This window comes from Quercus lobata, chromosome 1, assembly GCF_001633185.2.
Source record: "Quercus lobata isolate SW786 chromosome 1, ValleyOak3.0 Primary Assembly, whole genome shotgun sequence".
In the NCBI taxonomy this organism is placed as follows: Eukaryota; Viridiplantae; Streptophyta; class Magnoliopsida; order Fagales; family Fagaceae; genus Quercus; species Quercus lobata.
Genome location: NC_044904.1, coordinates 886,878 through 907,889, shown reverse-complemented (window position 1 = coordinate 907,889; position 21,012 = coordinate 886,878). Strand labels below are relative to the sequence as shown.

At 37.7% G+C, this 21,012-nt stretch overlaps 1 protein-coding gene across 1 annotated transcript; it reads right to left on the bottom strand.

Moving 5' to 3' along the window:
* Nucleotides 1–19,822: 19,822 nt before the first annotated feature.
* On the bottom strand, nucleotides 19,823–20,407 carry LOC115993051. Its single transcript, XM_031117327.1, has one exon. The coding sequence runs from the start codon at nucleotides 20,405–20,407 to the stop codon at nucleotides 19,823–19,825; it is 585 nt and encodes a 194-aa protein (XP_030973187.1).
* Nucleotides 20,408–21,012: the final 605 nt, after the last annotated feature.

The window sequence follows — 21,012 nt, the reverse complement described above, 5'->3', positions numbered from 1 at the left end:
GTACATGAAGGTTCTGTTCTTCGCACTCAATGTCACCCTCTGTTTTAGCTATTCTTATGCACTCCTCACCATAGTCGGTGATCCATATAGGGCATATACGGCGGGTATTTTGATGACTATTTTGGCCTTGTTTATTTTTGTAGCATAGCTTTTTTCCTGGAAGCAATGATCAGACTTAGTGCAATACCACACAAAGAAGCAGGGACAACCATTAGTTAGGAAGGAACCCCTTTTCTGATATTCTTGATTTACAGTAATTGTTCTCCTCATTCCAGATGTTGCCTATTTCCTTTGGTTTTGTTATTTTTGTTCCTAAGCTCCAGATTGGTCGAATTTGCTTGCTTTGGAAAGAGTCAGGCTAAGTGGTTTCCAAATTCAATCATGGGAGAAGAAATGACGGAATAAAAAAAAATAGCCAACCTTGGAGCTGTATGCATGTGTAATGTGTGTCAATTTTTATTTTATGTTTCTTTGATAATAAAATTTAGTCTACGTTTCTTTGTGCATCGTTGTAGTACTTAGTGTATATTGCAATAAAGCAGTGTGATTGGCTAGCATTAATTTTTGAATTTATAATCAAATTTCTAATAGTGTTTGGTTCTAAAAGCTCAGGATATTATTGGGTGCTTTAAATTTCAATAAGATCATGTTTTGGAAGCATACTATTATGACCATGAAATAGTGGTCATACTTATATTATTTGCAATAATAGAGTGAAGCTTTTAGAAAAGAATAATCTCTACTTTGAATCAGAATAAGGTAAAACACTGTTGGCTTGGTCATAATACACAAAATTGTGATTGATTTCAACCTCTAATGAGTATCCATAAACGTCTATTCTTCAAAACAAGTGACAAACAAAACAAATAGTAATTGTCACTTGTTTGTAGGGTGATCATTAGATGGAACAGAGTAGGATGACTGAAAATCCCACCTAGGATGATCGAAAATCAGGATCAGATGTTGAACCGTAGACGAAAGGACAAAGAGGCGTAGAAATCTCATGAATGCCTTCTAGCATAGGAATGACTTCCCTTATGGAAGGCCTTGATGATGACACATCCTAGATACACAAAATTGCCACCGTCACTAATTTCTTCACCCACTTCAGATCACTAAGAGCCTCCACATCATTTTCCACCAATCTTTCCACTTTACCTTGATAGTAACATTCACAAGCCCATTCCGTTAAAATTTATTCATGCAAGTACATTAGTCCTCTAGCAACTCTTGATGCAATCTGCATTTTTTGTTACCAAATAAACTTGTACACAGTCACCATCTTTTCTAGATTCTTTGAGTGTTATGACTTGATGCTAATACCCCTTTATAAACGTTGGCAAAAGAACCCTTACCCAATTCTTCTTTGAACCCACCAGTGCTTTCTTCAAGATCTTTATACGTAAATGTTACATGTGGATTGTTTTTTGGTCCACTGATAAGTGACCGAGTCCTAGGAGGACTCTTGTTATTTGATTACTTTAACAAACCAGTACCTAACGGTATTAGGAAATCCAAGTTCAACTTGGGCTCTCTCGCATGAGGTTTTTGCCTTTATATTTTAGCATGTAACCCATTCAAATGCATACATGCATTTAAAATTAAACATAATTTTTATTATAAAAATATAAATTGTAGGGCTCTTGGGCCCAAGAGTTCATTATCTACATGTATATTAGGCCTGTGGCCCAAGTCGAGGACAATGATCTGTCCGAGAAGGAGAAGTCTTCGCCAGAAGAGACTGTGTTGATGAACAAAAAGGTTAGCTTTGGTCATAATGGCTCAAGAGAGTGGATTGAGGATGAATAAGTCCTCGGCTAGACAAAGTCGAGGTCTTAAGAGATGGTCTATCAACAAGGGTGACGATCCCGAAAATTTAGTTAGAGCGGATAAACATTGCAGAGACATCAGATAGGGAGGAGTCCTAAAATATCTAAGGAGAAAGCTGTTGTCTCCGCATTAAATGCATTGTAGCTTACTCTCTGGCCACATTAATGTGGAGGTGATGACTGAACAGTGGATTTCAGTTTTACAGCTACTACATAAGGACTTATGGGGAGTGCTGATGGGACAAGTATCCACACCGACCATCTGGCATGCACGTGGAAGGTGGAGATGAAAAGGAAAGACAGTATAAAAGAAGAAGGAGGGAGTGAGAGAATGGATCGGAAAAATCAAGAAAGAAACACTGTAGCAATCTAGAACCGGACTTGTAACCTTATCTAAGAACATTATATAAGAACCAATATCCTCGGACTTCGTCGAGGATATTTTTTCTTCAGTTTAAACTTGTGTATTTTCATTCTTTTGTTATCAAATCTACCTAACTTGTTGTTTGGTTAACTAAAACCCAGTTCTCTAATCCATCCTCTACAAATTCATTATTTTTGGGTTTTTTGGACCTAATTCCATTCATACCTTGGGCTAGGATATCAAATCTGGTCCTTACATAAATAATTAGTGAAATTATTTTTAAAAATAGCATGAACACATGCATACGTATAAGCCTAATTTTTATTATAAAAATATAAATAATTAGTAAATTTTTTTAAATAAATGTAAACATAATTAGTTATATATTAAAATTCTTACCTAAATTTAATGCTAATTGTGATAATTTTTTTTCTTCTAATTTTTAATAAGATAGAACATGTAGTGATTTTTATTGTATGGTGATTTTTATTGAGTATATGTGATTGGTTTTTTTTTTTTTTAATAATTTTATAGTTCATTAATATTAGATTTTTAGTATTTTGCACTCTCATTAACTCACTTGGCACAAAGATTAAAAAACTTAGCTGGACATATGGCACAAACTTAAGTGGATAATTATGATGTGATCCCCACATAAATTTAGACACATTGCGCAAAATTGGATTCTAATTGAACTTTTTCTCTGAGCTTTGCCTATTAATCTATATATATATATGTGTGTGTGTGTGTGTGTGTGTATTAATAGGTAAAGTTGAGAGAAAATCTAAGTAGAATTCAATTAGAGATTAATTATGCGCCACGTATCTCATCTAATGTTTTTTTTTTTTTTTTTTTTTTTTTTTTTTTTTTTTTTTTTTTAATTTTTGTGCCAAGTGAGTTAATTCAATGTAAAAAACGAGAAGTTCAATATAAATAGATCATAAAAAACCTAATCATTTATTTATATATATATATATATATAACCAATGCTTAGAGAAAATTTAATTAGATTCAAAATTGAATTTTGCTTTTGTTAGCTTTACATAAAAATTAAATTGTTTAGATTTTTGTTGTTATTTTTTCTTTGAACTATAATGAGCATATTTTTATACTGTTTCTATTCAAATATTTTTATGCTAGGATCTTGAATGTAACAAATTGTTATTGAAATGAAGGATTTCATGCAACTATCTCCATTCAATTTAAGAGATACTATTGGACCAATTTATTCTTTTATTATATGTTGTATTTAGTTGAATTTCAAGGACAGTGATTGTGAATAGATATTATATATGTAGTATCCAATAATGATTTTCAAAATTATATACATAATACCAGTTTATTGAGAAACTTGGCATAGCCAATATTATGAAAATTGCAAGAAAAGATTATTTTAGTACCTCTGAATGTCTTGGTCGATCTAATATCATATATGTTTTATAACCCAAGATAACATCATTAGCACCACTACAATTCATCATTCCGCACGGGTTACATACTAGTGTGTGTGTGTATATATATATATATATATATATATTACTAGGTAAAACTAAGAGAAAATCCAATTAGACTTCAAATTAGAATTCAATTAGAGTCTAATTTACACCATGTGTCTCATCTAATCTAAGTTTTTTAATTGTTGTGCCAAATGAGTTAATTTAATGTAGAAAACAAGGAGTCCAATATAAATAAATCATAAAAATTATAATCATATATCTAACTCTATATATAAAATTAGAGAAAGAGAGAGTTTGAATGATTTTATATTTATGAGCCCCTTTTTTTGTATAACTAAAAACAATTTAATTAGATTTTGCTTTTGTTAGCTTCCCACACAAAGTAAATTGTTTTGATTTTTACTCTTATTTTTTCTTTGAATTAATGAGCATATTTTTTAGAGGAAATTATACTTTACCACCCTAAACTATACCTCATGTTACACTTTGCACCCTAAACTTTTCTAATACACTTTTTGCACCCTAAACTATGACTCTTGTTACACTTTGTATCCTGATGTTAAGTTTGCTGTTAACTTAAATGGAAAAATATGACACCACGTAAAAATACCTAATTGCCCCTCTTCTTAATGCTTTAAAAACAAAAGATATAAATTATACTCCTTATTACACTTTGCACCCTAACCTTTGAATTTTCATCCAAGTTAACAGCAAACTTAACGACATGATGTAAAATGTAACAAGAGTCATAGTTTATGGTACAAAATGTAACATGAGGTATAGTTTAGGGTGATAAAGTGTAATTTCCTCTATTTTTTTATATTATTTCTATTTAGATATTTTGTATGCGAAGATATTGAACGTAATAAATTGTAATTGAGCTAAACGATCTCATGCACCTATCCTCATTTAATTTAGGAGATATTATTTGACCAATTTATTATTCTATTTTGAGTTATATTTAATTTAGTAGAATTTTACAAACAATAATTATGAATTGATATTGTACATGTAAAATCCAATAGTAATTTTCAAAATTATATACGTAATAATAATATAATGAGAAACTTGGTATAACCAATATCATGAAAATTATAAGAAAAAAATATTTTAGTACCTCCAAATTTCCTTGTCGAACTATGTCCTATATGTTTAATAATTCAAATTAATATCAATAGCATTACTACAATTCATCGTTCTCATGCATAAGAACAGGTTACATGCTAATATATATATAGATATTGATTATACTCATTCAATTATTAGGAATTCGAGTTGATTATTCTATTAATTAATGTAAAATCCTTCATTTCAATAATTCTATAAATTCCTTAAAGTATTTTGTTAACGTCAAACAAAAGTCCAATAATCCAATCACTGAAACAGAAACTAGAGTAGAAGATTACCTGTTAGTGTATTATAGCTCCACCCATGAAAGTATCATAGCCAAAACCCGACGTCCTTGTCATTATTTTCCTCTCTAGCTTCATCATAATCTTAATTCCTTTATATAACACCCTCTCAAGCTAGTGCGAGCCAAGAGAAAGATTAATTTATTTTTTGATAGGTGAAGAGAAAGATTTAAAAGCAGGATAAAAATTGTAAAAGAAATATCAATGAAAAAAGTTGAGGCTCATTGTTTAAAACTATGTTGCACACAGCAGAGTGATTTAAAACAAAAGAGGAGTCAAACTATTTGACACATGAGTTGAGGGCTCAATACATTTGGAAAATTAAATACAATTACCATTCATCTTCCTCAACTAATGCATTCTATAGCAAGAAAAGTAATACAAAAAATCAAATCAGTAACTGTTATTAGTATTATTATTTTTTAAGCATATAAGAAGGAAATTGCTAAGCAACAGACTGAACTGTGCTGCACATGCCAGGGTTCCTACCAAAGTGGCTGAATGGGTTCAGCTCCAATACTTCTTTGCACCATTCTGTATCTCCACTCGTTCAACCTATCTGTTGCCGAAGCTCTTGGCCATATTCCAGTATTTAAAACTGCAGGGTCTGCTTGCTCGGACCACAATGACACCTCCCCACCTTCTTGCTCAACCCATATGTTATATCATAGTCGTATATGGTTTACCATGTCTTGAAAGGTGCACACCATGATCCTCCATTTCCAGAGTTAACACTTGTTTGTTGATCATACTGGCTGTCATTCCCTACAAAGCCACCATGCCCACAGTCCAGATAATAGAAATCCGAGGATGATACGATAACCCGGTATCTAGAAGAAACAATCTTTTTGGCGTTTTCATGGCCATTGTTCCATGTTTGCAAGATAGTTTAGACGTAGTAATTATTATTCAATGTTTGGGACTAGTCTCTCTGTATCTCAAGTGGATTGTAGTTCTAGTTGAGAATTAATCATAAGCCAGTTTGTTGTATTTGGGAGCTTAAGCCGAAAATTGATTATCTTGTTTTATATGCAAAATTACTAGTAATTAATATGAACCACATAGATTTTTTTATTTTTAGTTTTTAATATATAGAAAGTGTATAAACACAAAAAATTTATCAAAACTTTTTACATTTGTTGATGTGGAAGATTGATAGCAGTAAGTAAAAGAGTAATGTTAGTGGTGTACTTAGATAAGAACTGGTAAAAATTTACTAATTCAATTGTGAAAAATGTTGTGAATTTTTTTGTGTATTGCTCTTTTTTTTTTTTTTTTAGAAATGCTACATTTATAATATTTTTTAGAACAAATCTTAAGTATTAAGTTACTTCTTATGAAAAAAAAATTTACTTTTTGTTTTCTATTTGAACCTACCACTAAAATTATTTTTTTGCTATTAATAACAGCTTGAACTACTTGCTATATATGATTTGTTGTAAAAGTGTTGTGGACGTAACATTTCTTTCTCCTTTTTGTTTGTTTTTCATTTGATGAAAATTTTTATTTTATTTATTGATTAATATTTCCCCTTAATTAAGTTAAAATTTAGGGGCTGTTTTTTTAGTTGGGGCATTAAGCAACCACCTCAATAACTTATACCATTTTAACCAAAAAAAAAAAAAAAACTTATACCATTGAGCTGGCAATGTTATTTATCAAACATTTCATTAAACATACTGATTTTAATAATCATATTTTGAAGAGACATCCATTAATTATTAAAGATACATCCACATTTTATGTGGTATCTAATTCTAAGTTAACACACAAAATTCTGGAAATAAGAAAATGTGAATAGCACAATTGATAATTTAATCCCTAAACGAAATGGCAAATTGGCAATGGATTGCAATGTGTATTCGGGATCCGCTGACACTGAGGCTGATCTCCTTTTCTTTATGACCCAACTTGGGCCCACATTAACTCGTTGTCTACAACCTTTTGATTTTCACTCGATCGGCCATTCATCTAATATTTGATATATCCAGACAATTCAAACCAATGGCCCGTAGGCCTGTTAGTGCATTCGCTGGATTACTTGGTTTGGCCCATTATCACATCTACTCCATTCCTTGTAACGTGATCCGACAGTGCATGGTTCAAAGTCTAGGGTGGCCAAGTAAGCCCAAATTTATTTGCCACTCAAATCTATCAACTCTAATTAAATCCAAACCCATCCAGTTATTAGTGGAGTTAAATGAGCATCAATCTAATTAAATCAAGTAATTATTGGGTTTTAACTAAAAACCTATTAAACCCCATTTAACCCAAAAACAATACACCCAATTTATTGTTGTTACTATGATTTGAACACTGGTCAATTTTGTTTCAAAGAAAAAAAAAACACTGGTCAATTCTAACTCGTTAAATAGGATGGATTCATTAAATTAGGCACGTATTTTCATTGGTTTTTGAAAATTAAAATCAGCATTTTGCTTTTGCCTCTTTTCAATGTCCTTCACTAATTAAATTTTAAGAACAGTTTTTATTTTTTGTCCATTTTGAATTGCCAAACAAGTTTTTTAGTCTCAAAAATAGAAAATTGTTTTTGGAAATAGAAATAATGGGAAAAATAGTTACCAAACAGCATGCATCAAACGCTAAAACTACCATATTTTACCCAATCAAATATAAATTTATATTGACATTTTTTTTTTTTTTATGTATTCCGAGAATAAAAATAAAATAATGATTGTTATATCTAAAAAAATTTAATGTTTTAACCACGTAAAAATAGATAATATGATACGATATTTTGAAAAGTAAAAATGTAAAATAGAAAATGTACGTTATTATACTAAATAAATATGAATTTTTACACAAACTATTGCAAATACCCTAAGTTTAGGAATAAGTTTTATCTAAATAGAATGTCATCTATAGATTTTTTTTTTTTTTTTTTAGAAGAAGAAGAAGATCTATAAATGAAATGTCATCTATAGATTCTAGACAAATTGTTTGTTACTCTCACATGAACCCACTACTATATATATATATATATATATATATTTTTTTTGCTACTCACCATTTATCACATAGGGGTAAGAATTAGGTACAATGCTTAGGTACTGTTTCTTAAGTTCCCCTCTTAAGATTCAGTTATGTGGCTATTTAACTAAAAAATACACTTTCATCATATAAGAAAAAATTTACATGGCTAAATTTACTTGTTATGTTGGGTTGAATGGGCTGTCAAGTAAGAGGGTCCAAGGGGCTGATTTATTTCCATTTTTGATACCTCCACTCTTCACCTCCCCCTTGCGCACGTATCTAGCCCAATATCTGAGACAATTCATGTTAGCCCATTAATCACCACACTTAAAAAGAATAAAATAGTCTCTCTCATTTTCAATGTGGGATTAAACATTTTCACAACTCCTCATCTTCCATGTTTATTCCCACACTTTACATTTATGTTGTAACATTTATTCATTTTAATTATTTAATATTAAAATGCCCCAAAATTTTTTTTTTTTTCTAAGAAATTTTTCGTTTATTTTTGCATCTGAGTAAGGTGGTTTGCTTTATCTTTATCTGAAATTATTATGTTTTTTATGCATTTTAAATAGAATTGAAGAAAATATAAACTATTTAGAGTGGAAAAAAAAAAATAAATAAGGCTATCAATCTTTTGTTAAGTTGGGAATGAACCTTGATTCTTCATCTAAGTGGTGGACAAAAAAAGAAAAAAAAATCAATGGAAAAACAGTAGTAAATCTACCAAATAGTGCAACTTAAATTTCAGTCAAACTATAAATGGATAAATTATAAATTTGCACAATTTAGTAAAGAAAAGTGTGATGTAGGAGTCAATTTGTGTCCGTTCATACTTATTCTCAAGAAAATGAACTTCTTTTTTTTCAAATGTGTTGATTGATACTAGGAGCAGAGATGCTAGATTTGGCATTCCTCCTTGGGTTAAAATTTTCCATCAAGGTAGGATTAATTAGTTTCTCATCATAGCTATTAAATGGGAAATTAAGGGAAAGGTGGATTTTGCAATTCTGTATTGCTCTTATGGCATCTCAAAAACAAGTTATTTTAGTAGTAAACATTTGGAAGTAATAAAAAACTTACTAACTGATTTTGTTGTGAGATTGTTGGTGCTGCTCCTAAAAACATGGCCCCATTTTAATAACATTTAGAAGGGTCATTCTACTGTAGCAACCCTAAAACAAAAATTTGGATACTTTTGGATTTTAAAGAAGTTGTTGGAGTTGATTTTTTGTGGGGTTGCTTTCCAAAATTGGGTTTGAAGCATCTATAGGAGATGCTTTTAAGAGTATTGTGTCAGAAAAACACATGAAAGATAGTGTTGACAGAGACAGAAAGTATCATGTACAAAATAATGCAATGAAACTAGGTTTTATTGTTTGATCCTTACCTTTAACAATATTAAAGAGATTATGATCATGAATTTGTGTGCCGTAGAATGACCCTCAGATGATACTATATATTATGGTCAGGATTTTCGATATAAAGTATAAACAATCAAACCAGATCGCCCATTCACCTTTCTCTTTAGTGGGTCGCCCTTTCACCTTTCTCTTTATTTTGTGTCCGGATGTGGCGTAAAGCATGAGATTTACGCAGTTATGCCCTCCATTAAAAGGGCTCCACAACAGCATTTTTTCCTAAAACGTCACAGGTCTAAAGATTCTAAATTTCTCTTTTTTTCTTTCACATCTTCCACTTCCCACACCCCTCTTCTACCCTCTTTAAGTTGGCATATAGGAAAAACAACAAACAGTTACGAAGAAAAATGAGTAATTATATTTCATAGCAAACGTCGATATCTCTTGAATCATCCATCATTACAATAAATCAGATCCACACCAACAAATCTTATAAAAAGAAACCACAAAAACAATCTTACAAAGTTATTCTTTGTATGTTTTTCTACACTTCGTCAAACGGTGGCTCCGCCTTTTTTACTACACTAGTGGTATCTCTAGCAGTTAGAGGTTGAAGGATTTGGTTCTCAGTTGTGTGTGGAAGCTGGGCTTTTGGATTTTTGTGAAATTGGGTTTTAGGGAGAAGGATTGTTTGTGACAGATTTATTTCATTGACCAGTGAAATGCGAACAGAATGTTCTCTCTCTCTCTCTCTCTCTCTCTCTCTCTCTATATATATATATATATATATATGTATGTATTTTAATATTTCAATTTTTGTAAGGTATCGCTGTTTATGACTATAAAATTGCATCTAGAAATAGTTATACGACTTTTTTTAAGCCAATAAAATCAATGAAAATAAACTCTCCTAAATTTTTTTTTAAATATTTTCCGGATAACAACTTATATATTTATCTATTTATTTTCTTTTTGCACCAACAGTTTTCTTTTCCTAGTTAACTATCGTTATATATATAAAATTCAGACAGTTTTATTCTAAATTTATTTTCTGAGTTTATTTCCTTTACGATAAATTTTACATTTTTATTCTAAATTTATAGGTTTTTTTTTTTTTTTACTAACAATAGTTAAACTTTTGTAAAATGATTCTTATAAAAATTTAGAATATTTCATTACTAATATAAACAAATGGGGGGGGGGGGGGGAATGTTAATTTTTTCAAACCTCAAAAGAGGGGAGTGGGGTTTTGTTTGGGTTTTAGTGGGAAGAGCACAATGTTTTGTGTCCCTTGTGAGTGACACAAAACAAGACAAGATTTTTCTCATTTGCTTTGTGAGAAATTTAGGGTGTAAATAAATCAAGTCATTCATAAACAACTTAATTATATAAAAAAATTCATTTATTTTTGTTTGTTTATAAACAAGTCAAGTTTGAGCCTGAACAAGATTGTGACCAATAGGGCTCCATAAAATATTGTTCACGAATAGATTTGTGATGAACAATAGTGTTTGATAAAATACAAGCCAAGCTTAGGTTATTTCATAAGCTTAGTAATAAGCTTGATATGAGCTTGAAAAAAAAAACTTTATTTTACTAAACGTTTAATTAATTGGAAGTTTAGACCTATAGTCCTCCAAACTAAATGAGTTTGATAACGTACTTGTTTTGGATATCGAGTTCAAGAGCTTGAGTTTAAACTTGAGATCAACTTGATTAATGAATCAAGCCAAGCTCAAGCTTTTGAACTTTTTGATGAGCTCAAGCTCAAACAAGCTTGGTTTATGTTCAAGACAAGCTTGAACATTTTTTTTTTGTTATTAATTCAAACCTAAGCATTCAATACTTGACAAAAATCAGCTTGTCTTACGAATACTTAATAATGACATTTACCAGTATTCTAAATTTAATGATGTTTTTTTTTTAATACCTAATTTTAATGACTTAATATTGAGTACATGCATTTGATACTGCAATTTTTTTGAGTAAATGCACAGTTTTTATTATTATAGATAAACAGAGTAAATGCATGGTTTATTAAAATAAGAAAAAACTCCAACTTTAATAGTTTGGTTCTACATGAAGGCACAACATAAAGATGGAATTAGATTCAATCTATGAATCTGTCTTAGTGGCATCTCCTAGTTTTTAGGGAGAAAATTTAGATTTAAATCACTTTACCCCACTTATTGTAAGAAAAACATACCTAAGCCATACCTATTGTAGGGACTCAGTTTGGGGCCAAAGCCCAATAAGTATGGAGTCTTGGTCCAAAGGACCCTAATATAATGAATTTGTAGAGAGTGGGTTACAGAACCGAACCTTAGCAAAGTAAATAGAGACTAAGGTTGGGCTACACAACACTCGTACACAAGAAGATCATGTTAACGTCCAAATATTCTCCGTCCGAGGGGATGAGGTAGATGTTTTTAGGTTCTTCCTTTCAATTTTTAGTCCCTTTTTCTCGTGAGGGCTCCCTTTCTTATATAGCCTCCTTGAAACCATCACGGCCTTACACTTGTTGATTATTCGGATTCCCACTTGAGTGCTTGTCCCATTGGACACCCCCTCCACCTTTCTATAAGTTGTGGTAGCCAAGGCAGCACTATTCACAGGTCTTCTCCACATTAATGCGGCCAGAAAAGTAGCTGCAACGCATTTAATGTGGCAGCTGTAGCCTCTCCTTAGGCATCTTTTGTTTCCTTCTTTGCCACGGGTCTGTAAGACTTGTCCTTGCTACAAGTGTTCATTGGGGTGGATCCCTTTGGTAGGCAGAGCGCATGTTGAGCCCTACTTGTCACGCCCGAGGAGACATTTCTCTTCGGACTGCTCTTTAAGTGACTTTAGGCTTATGAGAATTGGACTGGGACCCCTTTTGGTATCCACGTCCTCTCCTCGAACATGGTTGACCATCTAGTATGGGGCCCAAGGCCCATTGTATGATTTTGGGCCTGTGGGCCTTTGCCCCTACAAAAGCCCCTCAAAATTCCGGTTTTTCCCTCTTTATCTGAGGAGAAAAGGTGGGATTTTGATACTTATTGAGTAAATTATAACAATTTCTTGACTCACGCGTGTGGGGGTACGGCCTCACGTGCTTCATTATTGCCTCTGGCATTTCGTAGCTCACGAGGCGCTATTAATTGTACCAGGCGGCTTTATGTCCCCCGTATCCAACGGTGGGTCATTCAATCAACGGTAGATATTCCCCCAATTCTTTGGGCGGGAGTAACCCTGTTCAGTTTCCCCTTGCTATATAAGGTTTCTGAGGGGAATTACTTCCTCTTTTTAGAAAAAGACAATCAAGCGTTCCAGAGCACTTCAGCATTTCCTCTCGTAAAACACTCAAAAGTCCATAGCCACTTCCATGAGGATTTCCAGCGGATTCTTTGAAAGCTCGGGAAGTTTAGAATCTGCGTTCCTGTAAGTGTTCATTTCCCCATATCCCTTTACTTTTCTTCTCTGTTGTTCTTCTCGGCGTCCTTCCATTAGTAAACCTTCTCTGTGCCACCTAGGGTTAGTAAGATGGGTAAGTTTCAGAAACTGGTAGATTCCCCGGCCGGTATGGAAGGTTTCAGGGCCAAATACTATATCCTACCGGGAGTGGGTCTAGAATATTGCTCCTCGGACCAAATCATAACCAAGAGAGAGACAGGGTAGGTTGCCATTCCTATGATTGCTTTCATAGAAGGAGGAATGACGGTCCCCATGGGGAGGATAGCTAGGGATTACTTGCGCGGTCATAGGCCCCCACCAGTGCGCCGCTAACATGTTCTGGATCCTAAGGTGCGTAGACGCTCTGAATGAACAGATGAACCTCGGCCTCTCATGGCACGATGTAGTTCACTTGTACGAGTGCCATTGCCTCAATGAGTCATATTACCTGAAATCCAGGTTCGACGAGGTGAGGCTGATATCCTGCCTTCCCAAGTCTAACAAAGGCTTAAAGGACAACCATTTGATTGTCTCCGGAGCATGGCACGATGGTCTTCGCTGCGCAGTTAGGGTGGGGGTACCAGGTGGGGCATTATAGGGTCGGATCCCTCAGCGGGGATCTTAGTTTTGAGCTTTCCTTTCACTTATTTCGGTTTCGGTTTTGATTATTTACCTTCTCGGACTAACATAACCCTCGCTTTGGGTATTTTGCAGACAAAGAACTCACAACTCCAAAGATAAGTTTGGTCAACATCCAAGCTCTCAATTATCTCCTAAGGTCCGAGATCTTTGTGAGCGAGGACAGGTAACTGCGTGCCGCTTACCTTGTCTTGGACTACGAGCCCCTTTCTTGCACTTTTGTGGACGTGGGTCAAGCAATAAAGGCTAGGAGTCCCCGATTAGCCAGTATTGATGTCTCTAAACCGGGCTTCCTTGCTCGGAGAGACCTACCACCAGTCCAACCTCTCGTTTAGCGTGTTCTCCAAAAGGTAACCGCTCCAGGAGAGGGAATTGACTCCTCGCGTTCATCTCTCGAGGCTGAAATTGATCAATTCCATTTCACCGAGAAGGGCGAGGTGTCAACAAGGCCAATAGAGCTTTCAGATTCCGGCTCGGATCTTGATCAGTTCTCGACGGCTCACCTTTCTGGCCTAATAATTGCTCAGATTGACACGAGCCAAGAAATCGAAGAGGAGGATATGGATTTGAAGCTGAGGTTTGGGCTGAGGGGGCCCATGTCCAATAGGAATAATGGGCAATCCTCCAAGGATGCCCCTAAGGAGCAAGTTCTAGCTAAACTCCCTCCTCCTCCTCCTCCTTCCACTGACCCCGCGCTACAACCAATTTCCAATTTAAGGCAGAAGAGGCCAGTGGAAGAATTGGAGGAAGGTGAGGTCAGCCCTTAGAAGGTCAAGCAACAGAAAAAAGGCAAAGAGCAAAAGGACAAGAGGACAAAGTCCGTTGATAGCCGAGAAGAGGCGGCTATCAGGAGGGAGCAGCGCACCTGGTCTCCTCGCCTAGAGTTGGATGGCACTCCTATCCCGTGGGATGTAACTCTTTGGGAGTCCCAGTGGGTACAGGCATCCTACTTGGTCAAGGCCCTACAGCAGCCCTTCCTCTTGCCTCGTGACATGGATGGGCTTCGAGCCACCAGGAAATCGGACCTCTTTATGTCGTTGAAGAGAGATCTTGTCATGGTAAAACGAAGATTCTTCCTTGTTCAGGTTCTTTATTCCATGCTTGTTTATCATTCATTCTCATTTTAATGATTTTTCCGTTATTTCTGTGCAGGTCACTCAACAGGTCTTCGTCACTGAGGAGTGGGCAAAGAATTCTCGGGAAGAGCTGAATGCTGAGGTTCAGTCCTGCCTTACGCCTTACCGCAGAAAAGGTTTCGGGTGCTCTCAAGCTAGATAAAGAGCACTTGAGCAAGGAGATCAAAGAGGAATTCAAGGCCCGGGACAGTGCCGAGGAGGGCCTGAAGACCACAATGAAGCAGATCGAGGATATGCGCCAGTAGCTTTGCATAACAGAGATAAACCTTGCGACCGAGAGACAAATGGTCTCGGGCCTCAAGGCGCAATTGCTGCAGGCAAAGGAGGCGGCTCGTTTGGCCAGGGAGGCGGCTGAGGCTGCGATGGCAACCTCCTACGAGCGCGGAGTGGCAGATACTGAACCAGGCTGACTGAGGAGGTGGTTGTGGTCTGCAGGGACTACGTCACCGAGTCTTGGGGAGTAGTCTTGGACTGGGCAGCGATTCCTACAGACTCCGACCTTAAGAGGATCGAGAATATCTTCTTCCCTGAAGATATTCGCGAGATTCCTGGTTCGGATCCCCCTGAGGAGCCCCCTTCCGCCCCGACCACTGTTCTCGATTCCATCATACCTGAAGGGAAAGGGGGAAACGAGGAGGTACAGCCACTAGCCAAGGACAAGTTGCCTGAGGACGCCCTCACTATAAGGGACGTGGTCGCGCAAGCCAAGGAAGCCAAACCCAAACCTACAGCAAGAGTTGACCGTCCTGAGGCTGAGGACCCTGCAAAAAGCTCAACCTAATATAAAGCTTAGGACGATAGTGTAGGACTTCTTTTGTAGTTGTTTTGTTTTGTTTTTCATTTCCTTAGCCTTTGTTAATGTTTGTAAGATGACGCATCTCGGAGCTTAATGAATGATATAATTTCTTCTTTGAACTTCATTTTACTGCTTCCATTTTTGTCTTCATTGTGAATGAATTTTGACTGTGTTACTAGATCTCTGAGGATAACCCATTACTCATAGTTTAAGTAATACGGCTAAGTATGAATGAGAGGATAGTAACTAATTTCCCCCAAGCCTGTGGTCCGAGGTGCCACGCAGGACTTGGGTTCTGTTTAACACTTAGACAAAATGGCGTAGTGGTTAATTTCTCCCAAGCCTGTGGTCCGAGGAGTCATGTAGGACTTGGGTTTTATTTAACACTTAGTTAAAATGGCGTAGTGATTAATTTCTCCCAAACCTGTGGTCTGAGGAGCCATGCAAGACTTGGGTTCTGTTTAATACTTAGACAAAATGGCGTAGTGGTTAATTTCCCCCAAACCTGTGGTCCGAAGAGCCACGCAGGACTTAGGTTCTGTTTAACACTTAGTTAAAATGACGTAGTGATTAATTTCCCCAAAGCCTGTGGTCCGAAGAGCCACGCAGGACTTGGGTTTTGTTTAACACTTAATTAAAATGGCACAGTGATTAATTTCCCCCAAGCCTGTGGTCCGAGGAGCCACGCAGGACTTGGGTTCTGTTTAACACTTAGTTAAAATGATGTAGTGATTAATTTCCCCCAAGCCTGTGGTCTGAAGAGCCACGCAAGACTTGAGTTCTGTTTAACATTTAGACAAAATGGCGTAGTGGTTAATTTCCCCTAAGCCTGTGGTCCGAAGAGCCACGCAGGACTTGGGTTCTGTTTAACACTTAGTTAAATTGGTATAGTGATTAATTTCCTCCAAGCCCGTGGTCCGAAGAGCCACGTAGGACTTGGGTCCTGTTTAACACTTAGTTAAAATAGCACAGTGATTAATTTCTCCTAAGCCTGTGGTTCGAGGAGCCACGCAGGACTTAGGTTCTGTTTAACACTTAGTTAAAACGGTGTAATGAGTAATACCAAGAGTACGAACTTTCGTTAATAATTGTACCTTTTCAAGTTATTTACATTCTAAGGACGTGGCACTACATGCTCATCTAAATCTTCTAAAAAGTAGGCTCCTATGCCCGCCACCGAGGTGATACGATACGGCCCTTCCCAATTTGGTCCGAACTTTCCCCACGCGGGATTCTTTGCAGTGCCCCGCACTTTTCTTAATACCAAATCCCCAGGTGCTAGTGGTCTTAGTCTCACCTTGGTATCATAATCTTGCTTAAGTTTGTGTTGGTAGTAGGCAAGTTGGACCATGACCCTTTCCCTTCTTTCCTCGATGAGGTCTAAGCTTTTTTCCAGCAGCCCGTTGTTGACATTAGGACGGAATGTGCTGGTCTTCAGTGTTGGGAAGTTTTTTTTTAGAGGAATGACAGTTTCAGCTCCATAGGTCATCGAAAAGGGGATCTCCCCTATGGATCTACACGACGTGGTGCGGTACGTCCACAGGACATAGGGTAATTCTTCCACCCATCTCCCTTTCACATCATCTAACCTCTTTTTCAGCCCATTTACTATGACTTTATTAACGACCTCGGCCTGCCCATTCTCCTGTGGGTAAGCCGGTGTGGAGTATCTATTCGCAATTCCCAACTCACTACAATACCTCCTAAAAGCTTTACTATCGAACTGGAGACCGTTTTCCGAGATTAGGGTGTGAGGGACTCCGAACCTGGTGAGGATGTTCTTCCAAATAAACTTCTTAGCATCTACGTCTCTAATGTTTGCCAGTGGTTCGGCTGCGACCCATTTTGTGAAATAATCAGTGCCGACGAGAAGGTACCTCTTGTTCCCCACCGCTTTAGGAAATGGTCTTAGGATATCCAGGCCGCACTGTGCAAATGGCCAAGGGCTGGACATCGGATTGAGGGGCCCACTCGGTTGATGTATATTTGGAGTGAACCTCTGGCATTGGTCACATTTCTTCACGTATTCGTGCGCCTCTTTCTGCATGCTCGGCCACCAATATCCTTGGGTTATGGCTCTATGGGACAAGGATCTGCCCCCTGTATGGCTCCTAGAAATTCCTTCGTGCAACTCCTTTAGAATAAGCTCCATGGCATCAGGGTGCAAGCATAGCAAGTACGGTCCTGAAAATGAGCGCTTGTACAATTTCAAGTTCTCGGATAGCCAGAATCAAGAAGCATTTCTTCTAATCTTGTCGGCTTCGCTCTTCTCTTCGAGTAAGACATCCTCCTTTAAAAATAGTATAAAAGGATCCATCCAATTAGGCCCTGCCCTGACGCTGTGAACATGCATCAACTCGGCCTTGACCACCGAGGGCCTGTGTAGATCTTCCACGAGTATGACTCGAGGTAAGCATTGCACCGAGGAGGTGGCTAGCGTGGCAAGAGAATCGACATGGGTGTTTCCACTCCTAGATACATACATTAGGCTAAAATAGTTAAAACGCATCCGCAAGCGTTTAGCTTGGACCAGGTACTCTTGCATTCTTTCATCTTTCGCCTCCAATTCCCCATTTACTTGTCCTACCACAAGTCTTGAGTCTGAGAACATATCTATGGATTTCCCGCCCAGTTTCTCGACCATAGACATTCCTTCCAACAGGGCCTCATATTCTACCTCGTTATTCATGGCCGAAAAACCCAGCCTTAGTGATTTCTCGATGGTAATCCCCTCGGGGGAAATCAGGACGAGCCCCACCCCAAAACCCCTTTGATTTGCTGCGCCATCAACATATGCTTTCCAACAGGTGGGCCCTTGCTGAGAGACTGTGCTGGCCAACTTTTGGTTCGTGCCTGGTACCCCCCCTTCTTCTGGTGAGGGTTCAACAAACTCAACTACCAAATCTGCGAGGACTTGGCCCTTCACAACGTTATGAGGCATGTACCTAATGTCGAAGGCGCCAAGAATGGTCCCCCACTTAGCTATTCTCCCTGTGTAATCGGCACTTCGGAGTATTAACCTGAGTAGGAGTTGGGTTAATACAACAACCGTGTGCACCTGGAAATAGTGGGGGAGCTTTCGCGTGGCTTGTACGATCGCCAGGATGGCCTTTTCTAAGGGGAGGTAACAGATCTCAACCTCATGCAACAATTTACACACGTAGTAGATGGGCCGTTGTATGCCGTTGTCCATTCGGATTAGCACTAGGCTCACTGCGTGAGGGGCCACAACAATATAAGCGAATAAAACCTTGTCGACTTCAGGACTGGACATGATTGGTGGCCGAGGCAAATACTCTTTGAGTTGCTGGAAGGCCAATGCGCATTCTTCAATCCACTTGAACCCTTTCCACTTGTTTAATAAGAGAAAGAAAGGCCTACACCTATCCGCCGAATGGGAGATGAAATGGTTCAAGGTGGCAATTATGCCAGTAAGCTTTTGTACCTCCTTGGGGTTCCGAGGAGGCTGCATGCAATGGATAGCTCTAATCTGGTTGGGGCTGACTTCAATACCTCTATGAGTTACAATATAACTTAAGAATTTTCCTGATCCCACTCCGAACAAACATTTAGACGCGTTCAGGTGCAGCCTATATTTTCTCAGGATTCCAAAGATATCGCCGAGGTCCTTCAAATGCTCGAACACCAACTTACTCTTTACCACCATGTCGTCTATATAGACTTCGATGCTCTTACCCATTTGCAGCTCAAACATCCTGGTCATCATCCTCTGGTAGGTGGACCCGGCGTTCTTCAAGCCAAAAGGCATCACCTTATAGTGGTAATTTCCAATGGGGGTGACAAAAGCCGTCTTTTCCTGGTCGTCAGCTGCCAGGAGTATTTGATGGTATCCTTGAAAGGCGTCTAAGAAGCTCATTCGAGGGTGTCTCATGGTTGAATCCACCAATCGATCTATCCGAGGCATAGGAAAGAGATCCTTCGAGCAGGCCTTATTCAAGTCTGTGAAGTCTACGTAGACTCACCATTTCCCACTCTTCTTCTTCACCACAACTGTATTGGCTAGCCACTCGGGATAGAAAACTTCTTTGATAGCCCCTGCTTTCTTTAGTTTCATCACCTCCTCCCTCACTGCATCAGCATGCTATTTCGACAGTCGCCGAGGAGGTTGTTTCTTAGGCGTAATGGCCGGACTAACATTAAGATGATGGCATATGAAGTTCGAATCGACCCCCGGAGCCTTGTAGGTGTCCCATGCAAACACGTCCACAATTTCTTTGAGGAAATCAATTAGCTCTTCCTTTTCTTGGGGTGGCAGTTCCGAGCCTATCTAAAAAAATCTTTCCGGATCGGAGCCCACTAGAACTTTTTCCAAATCCTCATAACTCGCCTCCTCAACTGGTCCCCCACCACCTAAGCCCAGGGCTAGGGCTGTTAATTGCTATAAGCCATTCTCGGTAGAGGTTGAGGGCTCGACACTCGGCCGTCTTGAGATGGCGAACACCATGCATTGCCAGGCCATGGCTTGGTCCCCTATCACTTCTTTGACTCGACCCTCCGACGGGTACTTCATCTTTTGGTGTAAGGTTGAGGATACAGCCCCTAGGGCATGAAGCCAAGGTCTGGCTACAATGGCGGTGTAGGGCGAATACGCATCCACCACTATGAAGTCCACCTCCACTATGTTCGAGCCTGTTTGTATAGGCAGCCTAATCTGACCTTTTAGAGTAACAGTTTTCCCTTCAAAGCTTACCAAAGAGGAGTCGCATGCTGTCAAGTCTTTTGGTCTCAGCTTCAGCCCCTTGTATAGGTCGGGGTACATTACTTCCACGACACTGTCTTGATCGACTAACACCCTCTTCACGTCATATCCCCCAATCCTGAGTGTGACGACTAGAACATCGTCGTGGGGCTGGACGGTTCCAACTTTATCCTCATCCGAGAATCCGAGTATGGGCGAGGCCATCCCTTTAGCCCTCTTAAACTCACAGTTGTCAGCTTCAGCGGGGAGTCGGGCCACCGACATTACTCTAAAAGGATGGGAGCCGGTTCTTTCCGGAGCGGCAAGAATTACATTTATCGTGCCAATAGGCGGTCTCAAGGTGCTTTGCCTTGCCTCGTTGCTCGTTTGCTCTTGTCAGCCACCGGAATGATGCAAGAGATGTGCACCAACTTGCACTCAAGAATTTAAGATAAGCAATTCTTTTCTATACCATATGAATCTTCCTAGTTTCTCCCATTGTACATTTGCCAAATGCCATGATTTGCCCCTTGTCATGAATAGAAAATTTGGCAATGTAACATTGCTTATTGATAATAATTGAAATCATGTCCAAGTGACATTTGTTGGATTAAATACTTTAAAAAAAAATAATTACAATATGTTGTTAACTCTATAATTCAAACTTTTTGTTAAATTAAGTACTTTAATATATGACATTTACATTTTCTTAATAAATCTTTTAAGAACTTCTCCAAGGACAGTTTACTATCGTAAGTCTAGAACTCTTATTTACGAGTTTTCAAATAGCAAAATAGTAATATTAGATGTGCAAAAATTTTCATAATTATTAATTGTTAATGAAATATCACTTTTACATGAATTAATCAATATAAAACTCTTTTGCTAAT

Excerpts from the sequence above, each read along its gene's own strand:
- LOC115993051 (XM_031117327.1), bottom strand. The coding sequence starts at position 20,407 with ATGTCGGTGGCCCGACTCCCCGCTGAAGCTGACAACTGTGAGTTTAAG.